At 32.8% G+C, this 13,981-nt stretch overlaps 1 protein-coding gene across 3 annotated transcripts; it reads left to right on the forward strand.

The window, feature by feature from the left end:
- Window positions 1-280: 280 nt before the first annotated feature.
- On the forward strand, window positions 281-7,555 carry LOC145047515 (transcriptional corepressor LEUNIG-like). 3 transcript variants are annotated; one of them, XM_078995796.1, is made up of 18 exons: window positions 281-547; window positions 1,079-1,176; window positions 1,278-1,387; window positions 1,562-2,002; window positions 3,013-3,098; window positions 3,385-3,463; window positions 3,638-3,713; window positions 3,831-3,880; window positions 4,597-4,887; window positions 5,069-5,305; window positions 5,393-5,623; window positions 5,716-5,869; window positions 5,964-6,073; window positions 6,229-6,378; window positions 6,457-6,612; window positions 6,717-6,833; window positions 6,955-7,161; window positions 7,254-7,555. In XM_078995796.1, the coding sequence occupies exons 1-18, from the start codon at window positions 516-518 to the stop codon at window positions 7,395-7,397; spliced, it is 2,769 nt and encodes a 922-aa protein (XP_078851922.1). In that variant the 5' UTR covers window positions 281-515; the 3' UTR covers window positions 7,398-7,555. The 3 variants fall into 3 exon arrangements, with proteins under 3 accessions (XP_078851922.1, XP_078851921.1, XP_078851923.1); XM_078995795.1 differs by having other exon boundaries at window positions 282-547; window positions 4,585-4,887; window positions 5,716-5,857; XM_078995797.1 differs by having other exon boundaries at window positions 282-547; window positions 4,585-4,887; window positions 5,740-5,857.
- The last annotated feature ends 6,426 nt before the right edge of the window (window positions 7,556-13,981 follow it).

Genomic DNA, 13,981 nt, shown 5'->3' on the forward strand with positions numbered 1-13,981 from the left:
TAAATATTGAAAATAGGGTGGTTGTACGATTAAATTTCAATGTTGTTATATTATAACTATTAAAAATTAAAAATGTCTTTTAAATTAAAAAAAGTCATTTTATTTAAGTTTTAGTAGTTTATTTTAACAACATATTTAAAAAAAAAAGAACAAAGTTTTAGTAATTTACTATATATATTGTTTATAACGTATGCCACTGACCCTTTCATTTTTGGGCAATATCCATGTCTACCCATCTCTTTCGCGTCAATTGTTTTGTGCAGTCAAAAATATATAAACGAACCAGGACTTTAGTTCTTGATATTCTCTTTAGTCAGTAAGAGGGGTTTTCTCTCCCCCTTTTCTCTCTCTTTCTTGAGGATCTTGTCTTCTACTCAATAATATTCTGGAATTTTCCATAAATCGTTAAAAAGGATTCAAAAGAGAGAACGAAAAAGCCCAAATACACATTATATGAAGATCTAACACTTCGTTTTCTTGAGCTTTTTGCTTGAGGAATATTTGATCGAAGAATAATGTCTCAAGCTAATTGGGAAGCTGATAAAATGTAAGCCTTTTTTTTTGTCCTAATCTTGATTTTGTTCCTAGATTTGTGTTGTGGACATCTTTTAATTTCGTTGATCAATCATTAAGACAAGTGTTCTAGCAGTCTTATATTGTGCTTTTCGTCTTTTGCCCCTTTAGCTATTTTAGGGTTTGTGCGCCTTTCTTTTTTCTCTTTTGCTTTTATCAATTTTGTTCTATGTACCAAGTTGGGTTTACTTGATAGATTCACGAATCACTATCGCCACATTTTCAAGATGGACAAAAGAAACAATTTTCCAATTTAGGTCCTTCATTTTTTTTTTTTGGGTACTTAAATTTATTCATTTATTGTCTTCATGATGCATCTAATATAGCGTCTAAAGCTCAAAATGTTTCTCCTTTTGGTTTCTACTAACTTTTTTCAGTAGATTCTGATTTATATTCCGCGTACTTGACCTGAATTACCTTTTTATTTGTGTAAAGATTCAAACTTTATGTAGTTGTTTGACTAAATTCATGTTTAATTTGTTATTTGTCTTTTATTAATCAACAGGTTAGATGTTTATATACATGACTATTTGGTAAAAAGGGATTTAAAAACCTCTGCTCAGGCATTTCAAGTTGAAGGAAAAGTCTCATCTGATCCTGTTGGTATGAATCAATTGCAAAGATTATGTAAAACAAGAAACATCTTTTGTATTTTTTTTATGTACATTTTATCAAATTGTTTAAAATTTTCTCATAAATTCTAGCTATCGATGCCCCTGGTGGCTTTCTATTCGAATGGTGGTCTGTATTTTGGGACATATTTATTGCAAGGACTAATGAGAAGCACTCTGAAGTTGCAGCTTCCTATATTGAGGTCTGTTTATAAATTCCTCCATTTTTATAGCATTTTGACATGGAATCACTAAATTTACTACTTATAATGGTTACAATACTTTGTTATGTTGCGTATTATTTTGTTAAACAATGAAAGAAAAACTGCTTTTCTTGAATTATTTAACCTTTTATCACATTCTTTCCATAATTCAAGACACAGTTAATCAAAGCAAGGGAGCAACAACAACAACAACAGCAACAACAACAACCACAACAATCGCCTCATCCACAACAACAGCAACAACAACAACAACAGCATCAACAAATGCAAATGCAACAACTTATATTGCAACGCCAGGCCCAACAAGCCCAACAGGCCCAACAACAACAACAACAACAACAACACCAACAGCAACAACAACAACAACAACAACATCAACAACAACAGCAGCAACACCAACAACAGCAGCAGCAGCAACAACAACAAAGGAGAGATGGGGCCCACTTACTAAATGGGGCTTCAAATGGGCTTGTGGGAAATGATCCACTTATGAGACAAAATCCAGGAACTGCTAATGCCATGGCTACAAAGATGTATGAGGAGAATTTGAAAGTGCCACTTTCTAGGGATTCTTTAGATGATGCTGCTATGAAGGTAGATTTTTTATTCTTTCTTTTAAGTTTTTTGAGGCTAAAGTGAGTAACTTTTTTGTGTTATCAATATGAATTGTTAAAAATCTTTAACAACAAATAGTGTTTGGTTGTGGTTTTTGGAAGTTTAGTTCATGTAATTATTTAGGGGACAAATAATTAGATTTATACTTGCTACAAGCCTACAAGAAAACTTATTAAAGGGTAGAGTGACTTAATTTCATATATTACCTTCTTAAATGATCATAATGATTCAAGTATTTGATTATGATTATTCACTATCACATAATCTTTATCAAAATAGGTTAACTGTTTACTTTTTAGGTCAAAGCTTGAATGTTACCATTGTGATTTGTTGATTCCTCAACAATTATGATGATGGAATTTAATTTGTTATAAAATCCATACAACTCTTGAGAATTGGTAAATTGGGATGTTTAGGAGGTTTTTTTTTAAGGTAATGTAATTGTGCTTATGGTTATTTAATCATTTAGGGTTCAAATCATCGTTTTTTTTTTTTACTTGCTATATCGAAACCGATTAAAGATTGCATTTATGTTATTATGTATCACTTCCCTAAATAATCATAAATACGTTAAACACGTTATACTATTGAGTAACTATCAAGTTTCTACTTTTTCAATATTCAAATCCTCAACAAGAAATATGTTAATGGCATTATATTTTATGACAACATGCTACGGAAATATTGTCTACTTTAGTCATAATTAGTCTTTTATTCTGTTGAGTGTTGAATTTCAAATCTTGAAATATTTAACAATAATAATTTTGTTAATGTTATATAATTATGTGACAACATGGTAGACCTAGAAAGAAGGTAGTGTTCAATTTGTTTCAATATCTTATCAATCTTTCAATAAAAGTAGTCCATAAAGAGAAAAGCTTTAAATGTACGTGTTGTTGTTGAAACATTGAGAGTATTAAATATCTTTGTTGCATGCTATCTGAAATATTTTATTTTTTGTTTTCTTTTTTTCATTTTTGATTGTTCAGCAAAGATATGGTGAGAATGTTGGCCAACTTTTGGACCCAAAACATGCATCGATTTTGAAATCAGCTGCAGCTGGACAACCTTCAGGGTAATGTTTTTTTTCATATTGTCACAAAAACATCTGAAAAAGAAAAAAAAAAACATAATTTGTAGCAAGTTTTATATTGCAAATTTCATAGAAACATCAAACAACGAGAACTTGTAGTTATAAATCATCATATATCCAATCGTTTCAAACTTACACCATGTTTCCTTAAACGGAAACCCTATTATTTATTCTGGATGCATTACTTTCATAATAGAACAGATTCATCATAGCATTTATTTGGATTTTGGAACCGATTTTTTTTATTTTTATTTTTTTATTTTTAAAGGCAAGTGTTGCATGGAACATCTGGAAGTATGTCTCCTCAAGTTCAAGGTCGAAATCAACAGCTTCCAGGATCTACACCTGTGAGTATCTTAAACTCCAAGTTTGCTAATTTTATAAAAAAATCATTAACAAATATTTCATTTCATTACACTACATAAAAAAGCACATAGATTGTAAAGTATACATTGATTCTTTTGGTGTTGGATCTTTTAGTGATATTAATTAGTGATATGATCTGATTTGGAAATAATTAGGAGATAAAGACAGAGATGAATCCAATATTGAACCCCCGAGCTGCGGGCCCCGAAGTGTCATTGATTGGAATTCCTGGTAATGTTTTCACATTTACTAATAAAGACACCCATTAAATATTTTTTGACTTAAACAAGATTTAATTAAATGATTCTTTTAATTATCAATTCATTTAACCAAAAATCGATTTTACAGGATCAAATCAAGGTGGTAACAACTTGACATTGAAAGGATGGCCTCTCACGGTGAGTTCATGGATCATTTAATGGCATGGCAAGCTTTTCTAGGGCTATTTTTTATGATGAGGATCACGAGGGCATTTACGTCTTTTGCACAAACAAGAGATCGATACTCGATAGCGAGTCTACACCTTGCCTTGTTCATCTTTTTGGATGGGACAATAAATTTGTAGATTTTGTGCTGTTGACATTAGTCTGAGTCCCAGTCCAATGCATGACAAACACAGTACAATTTGTTTTGTCCTGTGTCATGCAGGACAAGACAAGACATCGCATAACATAACACAACCGTGTGTACTGTGTTTGACATGCATTGTACTGAGACTAAATAAGGGTAATGTCAGTGTGACAAAAGACATAAATGCCCTCGACCTCTTGTGTGTGCAGAAAGACATAAATGCCCTCGTCATCTTCATCCTCGAAAAAAGCCCTAGAAAGCTTGTCCTGTCGTGTGTAACAAACACAACTTTAATGACTTGTCATAGTAAAATACAACCCATCAACAAATTCCATTTGAAAAATTTCCAAATTTTGCAAAAAGACATAAATGCCCTCGTCATCCTCATCTTCTAAAAAAGCTTGTCCTGTCCTGTCATGTGTAATAAACACAACTGTAACGACTTGTAATAGTTAAATACAACCAACGAACAAATTCCATTTGTAAAAATTTCCAATTTTTTGGCATATTTTTTTGAATGGGGGTATGATAGGGTTTGGATCAGCTGCGGTCTGGTCTACTGCAGCAACAGAAGCCATACATGCAGGGCTCCCAGCCTCTTCATCAGCTACAAATGCTAACACCACAGCATCAGCAACAGCTTTTATTGGCACAACAAAACATGACATCACAATCTGCTAATGATGAAAGCAGAAGGCTGAGAATGCTTCTTGGCAATCGAAGCATGAGCATCGGGGGTAAAGATGGTATTTCTAATTCGGTTGGTGATGTTGTTCCAAATCTTGGATCACCTATGCCTGTTCTACCTCGTGGTGATCAAGATATGCTCCTCAAGGTGCCTTTTTTTTTTTTTTTTTTAAATATAATTGGATACTTCTGAGTTTTGATGATTTGATAGTTTTAAAAAACATATCTAATCCATTTCCAAACAAATCAGGCATTTCGTTACTTGGTTATGTAAGAATAAAGCATGATATCATATCCTTAAATAACCTTAAAAAACACACCTTTTGTAGTTAAAAATGGCTCAGCTACAGCAACAACAACAACAACAACAACAACAACAGCAGCAGCAAAATGGTAACCCACAACAGCAACAACAGCAGCAACAACAACAACAACATCTTCAGCATTCACTCTCTGCTCCTTTAATTCAAAATTCAAATTTAAATCTTCAACCAGAAAAGATAATGGGGACAAGTAGTGTAACAGGGGATGGGAGCATGTCAAATTCCTTTCGTGGAAATGATCAGGTTACTCTTTTTACCAATATAAAATTTTATCTTGTGATTAAAAGTTATGTGTAAAAAATAAGCGTAGGAATATGTTTTAAAATCCAGACCGGAAGAAAGAGAAAGCAACCCGTGTCTTCCTCGGGGCCCGCAAACAGTTCAGGAACTGCCAACACAGCGGGCCCCTCACCGAGCTCTGCACCTTCAACCCCATCAACTCATACACCTGGAGACGTGATCTCAATGCCTAATTTGCCACATAACACAACTTCTTCAAAGCCTATGATGATGTTTGGCACCGATGGTCCAACCACTCTTGCCTCCCCTTCAAACCAATTGGTGAGGGCATTTTCGTCTTTTGTATCTTGTACAAAAATACAAGGTGAATTTACCTTTTGGTTCTTATTGGCAATATAATAAAATTTTTGCAGTGGGATGATAAGGACATTGTGCAGGCTGACATGGATCGTTTTGTAGAGGATGGATCTCTTGATGATAATGTGGAGTCTTTTTTATCTCATGATGATACGGATCCAAGGGATCCAGTTGGACGTGGTATGGATGTTAGCAAAGGTGAGTCACCTGGTATATTTTCTATCTATTAAATTAATATTGATTTTTAATATAAATATACGTAAAGTACCAATTAACTTAATATTTATTTTTAATCTGTTGTTAGAGTTTACATTTACGGAAGTGAGTTCTGTTCGTGCAAGTGCAAGTAAAGTGGTGTGTTGCCACTTCTCATCTGATGGGAAACTTCTTGCAAGTGGTGGACATGATAAAAAGGTAAATCACCAAAACCCATCAAATTATATAAAGCTACAATTGGGTAGATGTTTTATGTTTATTTCAAAACTTTAATGTCATAATAATATATATATATATATATATATATATATATATATATATATATATATATATATATTTTCTTCTTTTTGAAGGCTGTATTGTGGTATACGGATTCATTAAAGCCAAAAACAACTCTTGAAGAACATTCATCATTGATCACGGATGTGAGATTCAGCCCAAGCATGCCACGCCTTGCCACCTCATCTTTTGATAAAACTGTCCGTGTTTGGGATGCTGATAATGTTAGTTACTTCACCTTTTTTACACTCAATTCAAAAATATAGAAAAACACATTTATTTATTTTGAGTTCAAATTACAGCCTGGGTTTTCGCTACGTACATTTATCGGGCATTCTGCATCGGTGATGTCATTAGACTTCCACCCGAATAAAGATGACCTCATCTGCTCGTGTGATGGGGATGGCGAAATAAGATATTGGAGCATAAATAATGGCAGCTGTTCACGTGTATTCAAGGTTTAAAAAAAATAAAAAATAACTCACAACCATCATATCCATATATATACAATTCTTCATGATTTAACCTTTTTGAATATTATTTTATTAATTTTATGGATCAGGGTGGGACGGCTCAAGTGAGATTCCAGCCGCGCCACGGAAGATATCTTGCAGCTGCGGCGGAGAATATAGTGTCGATACTGGACGTTGAGACGCAAGCATGTCGACATTCATTACAGGTTCTTTTTATAGCAATGAGATTAGGAATTTTGGATGCTATTATATATATTACAAAAAAAATAAGTTTTTATTTTTTGTACATCTATGATGATTTATTTGGTTGGGGTATTGCATATGTAGGGGCATACAAAACCGATCCATTCGGTTTGCTGGGACCCGAAGGGAGAGTATTTGGCGTCTGTTAGTGAAGACTCGGTGAGAGTTTGGTCACTTATGGCTGGAAATGAAGGAGAGTGTATACATGATCTCAGCTGTAATGGAAATAAGTTTCATTCTTGTGTTTTTCATCCTAGTTATGCTTCTTTATTGGTCATTGGATGTTACCAGGTCAGCTTTCAATCTGTTAATTTGTTGTAACAAACTCAACAACCCCGATTAATGCATAATGCATTTTTTTTTTTTTTTTTAAATGTATGCAGTCTTTGGAGCTATGGAACATGTCAGAGAACAAGACGATGACACTGTCGGCTCATGAAGGATTAATTGCGGGTTTGGCATTGTCAACAGTTACAGGTTTGGTGGCTTCGGCTAGCCATGATAAGATTGTTAAACTTTGGAAATGAAAAAAAAATATAGAAAGTTGTTGTGATTTGATGTGTTGTATGTTTTTTTTTTTTTTTTTTTTTTCGTTTCAAGTGTTGTCAAATGATGTAGTTTGTGTTGCTTACTGGTCTAATGTTGTTGTGTATTGTTTGTTTCTAGCCATGTTGGTTTTTTTTAATCTAATTGTTGTAACTTTTATTAGTTTATAGTTGTTTGTTCCTGTTGCAATCAAGTTTGGACTAATGGATAACCATTGAACTCATAACTTTCACTTTCACAATGGGGTATTAATGTTTATAGTTTTTTGGGACAACTTTACCCTCTCTTTTTATAATATCAGATCTGTAACACTCTTTTCTTAAAATGAAAACCGGGTTTTCAACTTAGAGATTCAAGTACACCATTATAAATGTGCCTTGTAACCATTTTATTTTACCAATAAAATTTATTATTAATTTTATAAATATTAATTCAAAGTTCATGTATTATTTATTGTCTGGATTTATTATTAACTAAATAAATATTGAGGATATCACAATAGAAAATTACAAATTCACTCATTTTTTTTGGGAAAGAGACATACGCCCTAGGCAAAACAAAATTTAGTTATTTTTCTTAATGACTCTTCAAGTTTTAGCCAAAAATTAACCAGATATAAAAAATTACGATCAAAATCTTAGATGGTTAGCATCACTGAGATTTCAGCAGCAACTTGGGCTGCGATTTCGGCCCATAGGCTGATGGTAATTAAACCATAAAAATCAGAAATGTACATTTATTTTAACATTTTCAAGTTAAGAATACTCTCTGCCCTCTCTAATGGCCTAAGATTGTGCACCTCTAATAATTTTGTAAGTTATCTGGTTTTTTCTTGTTTTGTTTGTGCTTTATTAGATTTCATTCATTGAGAAAAACTATATATACCCAACTTGTACGTTTTGCTTTATGTAAAAAATTTGTAGATTTAGAAAAAGTTAGAAAGAAAATCGTAAATGGTATGAGCCATCTGCAATGGCACAAGTTCCTAATGCATGACTCGTGCATCAGTGACTTGTAACATCACAAATGGCTCATGCCACCTTCAATTTCATGGTGGTTAGTTCAATTTTGTTTTCCCTTCGATTTCATGGTGGTTAGTTGTGATTTTGTTTACTTCATGTACTAGTAACTTATACACTCGCAAGTGACATCAAAACCTGATTATGGTATCTCTCTCGAATATTCTTACAATTATGTTGCTTATAAGGTCTTAAATAAGAGAATGAAAAGAAAGTGTGAATATTTCTTTTTGATGATCATTATGTGAAGTCTCATGAAAATCTCTTCATGCGAATTGTTATTTTTCCCTCTCCTCCCATCGAAATCCTTCCATTCCAATGCTTACATTTGATGAAGATTTCACTTATTTCTTCAACGAACCTTTTTTCGTGTTAAAATATGAATCAAACGCTCCTGATAATAGTGAAAGAGAAGTTTTAAAGTTTATCGATTCTCTAGAGGATGAATCATCTTCGGCAACTGATATTGCTATATTTATTCATATATTCTAAGCAATATTTAAGTATATTTAGCTATATTTTGGTTATTTATGAAGATCTTTGGTGCTTATTACATTTTGTAGCAGAAAACAAAAAAACATTCTCAAAGGAAAATGAGCTAATTTGACAAGTTGGAGACTTGGAGGTTAGGAGCATATATCAATATGAAGAAAAGAAAATAAATCATGCATAAAAGAGGATGCGACAACATGGTCACATACATGCCATGTCGTGATGACGTGCCTAGCATGGAACCTTCTCGATGGTCTGCATGGAAAGCTTGGACCATATGCGAGAAAACTATCTCCTACGTCGTGGTGATCATTGTGATACGACGTGGAGACAATTTTTAAGGAAACTATATATATATATATATATATATATATATATATATATATATATATATATATATATATATATATATATATATATATATATATATATATATATATATATATATATATATATATATATATATATATCAGACATTAGGTTGAATTTAAGAGAATCCAGAGATAGAGTTTTTACATGCGGCTAATGACAAAAAATACCTTCTGAGAAAACCTTGGAAGGCAATGAATCGATTGGAGATTATTGATTGAAGAGATCTAGAATGAAGAACATCAATATTCATTCGGTTTGCTAGTTTTCATTATGTTTACTATATTCATTCGGTTTGCTAGTTTTCATTATGTTTACTCTAGCTAACTCTTTGTTTAAGTGTTTTTATGCTATGATTATGGTCTAATACCCTTAACTTTCGTTTGGTGATGATGAACCCTAATATTATGTGTTGATTTCATTATTTATGGATTTATAGATGTCTGGTTTAACTTGTGTTTGATAGATCAATATTCTAACATGTTAAAGTTCTAATCTTTATCACTTTTTATGCAAGTTTTATGTAATTAGTTGATCATTCTTATTGAATTAACTTAATATCTAGTTGTTTATGACCATTGAATTGCTAGATCTAGTGATTGAATAAGTCCTAGACTTAGGTGGTAAAAGTTAGTAATTTTGATTGTGTTAGAGAGCATTAATGACTTATATTATGTGTTTGTATTGCTTGTCTTGATCATAGATAGGTAATTATTAAATCTTATAATTCTTAGTCCAAATAATCCTTAAAATCAATTTAGTGTCCAACTGGTGCTTAACCATTGCATATTAGTTCATGAATTGGTAAATATTAGGAATCAGAACAGGATAACTAGTAACTTCATAGTTTGGTAACCAATATATTTAATCCATTAAAAATCAACCATATGTGTCACACCCCCGAACCAGACGGCGGAAACGTCCGAGGGCTCGCGTGACTTAAATTGAATATCATCACAATGAATATACATGAATCATAACATAAACATCACCATGCATAAATATATTACAACTAGAATTGTTCACATCAAATACATTATTTTAACATTTCATATCCATACATAAATGGTTTGATAGATATCATAACAAAACACCCTATCATACTTGGTACTTATTCCTCAGCTTACCTGTTACCTGAAAATACAAGTTATTTTGAAAAACGGTCAACATATGAAATGTTGGTGAGTTCATAACTATGTTGTGATAAAATGTTTTTGTGTAGTTTGTAAAACCCAGAAAATCCGATATTTTCTGAAAAGACCATTGTTTATAAAAAAAAGTGTGAAGATCCGTAAATATATGCATGATGATTTTAAAAAAAAACATGTATAATTGTAGAACCTTAGCATTGATTTTTCAAGTGAATTTGTTGAACTTCCTCGGAAAATCCGATGTTTTCCGCATACATAAAATACAATGATTTCCCAAATTGTTATACCGCCACAATGAATGATTTTGATCACTCTTCCTTGATTAGTCGGGAGGTGTTGGATTAATTAAGGTTTGTGAGTTGTTATAATCACGCATTATAAATGACTAGTTTATAACTACAGTTCACCAACGATCCTTAAAGGCGTCGCTCGTTATAACTCACTTAATCCAACCACCTTGATTTCTCTTGATTATCACTTTAAATCTGTTTATGCTGATTACTAATAAGCCTAGCAAACGAGGAAAAGAGGAGTACAAATCCTCCTACTTCCGTGAGTTTACTTTAGGCCGTCGGGGATGCGAAAGACACGATGGTCCAACTCGCATTTGATTACCTTGACCTTACTAGCAATACTAATGGGCCAATAGGGCCCTATAGCACATAAAAGCTAATGAAAGTCCTTTTATAAGAAATTGGGTCATAGGAGGCCTAGTAACATATAAGCATTATCCCTTTGGGCCCAAAGATCATGATAATGGACTTGCAAGGTCCAACAAGCATGATTTGAAACTTCTAAGCCCAAAGTTTGAATAATTACTCATCTTAGGTTTTGCATATCTATTGGAGGGTTCGATTTTTACGGTTGTTGTAATGGTATCGATTCGAGACCGATCGATTCGTTTGTAACGATATTTGGAGTTAAACGTGTATTCGTCTTTTGATTTTTCAGCAGTCGTGGTTTTTGAATTTTTGACTAAATAAAACAATTTGTTTAAATTAAAAGTAGAGATTTGCCCCTTTTTACACCCTTTCTTTTTATAAAAATAACAAATTTAGTCCTTTATATAAAAGAAAAGACATTTTTAGCCCTTTAAACTTTTTCTTGACGCTTTTGTATCATAAATTTGTTGAAATGATGGTTTTAACTCAAAATTTACTTTGTTAACTATTTTAGTCCTTTTAGGATAGAAATTTTCGGTTAAAACCCAACTTTTCACAATTTTTATAGTTTTGGCCCAAAATCCAAAAACTTTACATTTTTGATCTTTTTTGGGAATAAAAAGCATTTTTGACCCTTAAAATAGTTTTATTACACTTATTATCCCCTGATTTGCAGGAAGTTTCATTTCAGCCCCTTTAAATGACATTTTTCGCAATTTTCGGGCTTATTGGGCCGAAAAGCCCAAAATTATCCCATTAAGCCAAAAATTTACATTTTTAGTCCTTTTAAAATTTTAATATTCAGAAAAATAATTATTGAAACTGTTTTGACTATTTTGACCCTTAAGAAACCGTGACTTGGCAACTTTTAACCCAAGTTTGGTATTTTTGACAATTTGAGCCCAAAAATGGGTTTTATGTTGGAAATATGTTCATCATAATCTTATAAGTTATCATTCTTGACTAGTTAAGTGTAAAATAACTTAAATCATGTTTGTTTCCTTTCCCATGTTCTAGATCTCGAGTTTCACCCCTTGTTGGTTGCATGTTCATCATAGAAACACATAAAAACACACATACATGCATGGAATCACACATAACATACAGATACACATAGATCTACACGTTTTTCTTGTATTCTCCCCCATAAAACACATAAAAACCAAAAAGAGAGGGGTTTGAAGCTGACCTTGAGTTGTAGTTTCGGTTTTGAAGAGAGAAAATGAAGAAAGTTTCGATCCTAGCAAGTCCTCTTGGTAAATCTCGAACTTAGATGATTTCTAAGAGAGTGATCATGATTTTGTATGAGATAATGGGGATTGTTGGTAAATTGAAGAAGATATGTTATGAATCAAAGAAATAACTTACCAAAGATGTGAACTACTTGATGAAAATCGTTAGATTTCAAGCCAAAATTTTAAGATCTTCAAAGGAGAAGAAGATGATCTTGAGAGTGGTTTAGAGAGAATTTTTGGTGAGGTGTGTGTGTGTTTGTGTTGTGTTCGGCCGAGGATAGAAAGAGAGAGGGGAAGAGAGACTTTGATGAGATGGTTGCATGGAAATATGAGTTGTAAGCATGGAAATCCTAGGGATAATAAAGAGGTGGCAATGGAAGTCAACCCTTCCTTTCTTTTGTGGTTTTGGGCCGAGAATGGAGAGGGGAGGGAAAAATAATTGGGCCTTGTATGCTTTAGCCCATTTTATGGTTAAGTTAGATGATTTTTGGCCCAATAAAATCAAATAATGATTTTTATGACCTATTAGGACTAATTTAAACTTATTATGGCCCAATAAGGTCCATTAAGGCATTTTATTTCATTCTAGGCCCAATATGGCCCAACATATTAAAATAAATGGGAGTGGGTCCAATTAGAGCCCATTTAAGAGTTATAAACCCAATATAGTCCAATTGGAAGCTTATTGGACCCTTGGGCCCAATAAGGAAATCCTAGTCCAAAATGGACTTAAACCGGGATTTCTAGGGTTTCCAATTCTTTGTTGACTATTTGAAGGGCTTGCATGAAGTGTTTGATTGAAATTCTGTTGCTATTGAATGAGCATCATACATGCTTTCACATTGTTGGTTTGCATTTGTTATCATTGTTCGATGTTTACAAGGCACCAAATTCCTAGTTGTGACAATATGAAAAAGGGAAATTTGAAAGTAAATGAAAATACTATTTAATCTTGAATTAAAATTGTTTTCTATTTGCTTGTTTTAGTTAAAATTTTTTAGTAGTTGTTTAATTGCTAATTGCTTGATTTAAGCTCATAGTCTTGCAAAATTAGTAAAAAAACCCAAATTTACTATCTTTTATTTATAAGAAAGGAAAAGACTTGAGTTGAAGAAGAACAATGAGATCCCGCTTCTAACTACAACATCGTGGAGTGGGAAGGAGTCCGACTCACAACTCCTACAAAAGAATCGCTTCCTGGAGGCAACCCATGGTTTGGAGTTATGATCATCCTTTTTATTTTTAGTTTCTATGTTTATTTTTAATTTGTATGGTGTGTTTTTTTTGTACCCGAATGATGTTTGTTTCCTTCGTATTACTCTAGGATTTGCTTGATCTTTAGTTTCGCAGAAACTAGGAACGTAGGAAATGAGTATAATGTTTGTGAGAAAAGAGTTTAAATCCGTGAGAGAGAGTTTAATGTTTGTAATCCAGAGGCACAACTTTTGATAAGTGTGGTGTGCACGTCGAGTTCGTGAGAGATGTTTAAGCATTTAGTGGATTCATAGAGCTTATTATGAGCTCTATGAATATTTTACTTGGGAATATCACATACATATGAACCATTTTTGGAGTTATTCTCAGTTTCTGGAAATACCAATATCCACATCGTGGAGTGCCACCCAATCGTGATAATG

Source organism: Lactuca saligna, chromosome 5 (genome assembly GCF_052625555.1).
Source record: "Lactuca saligna cultivar CGN05327 chromosome 5, ASM5262555v1, whole genome shotgun sequence".
Classification (NCBI taxonomy): Eukaryota; Viridiplantae; Streptophyta; class Magnoliopsida; order Asterales; family Asteraceae; genus Lactuca; species Lactuca saligna.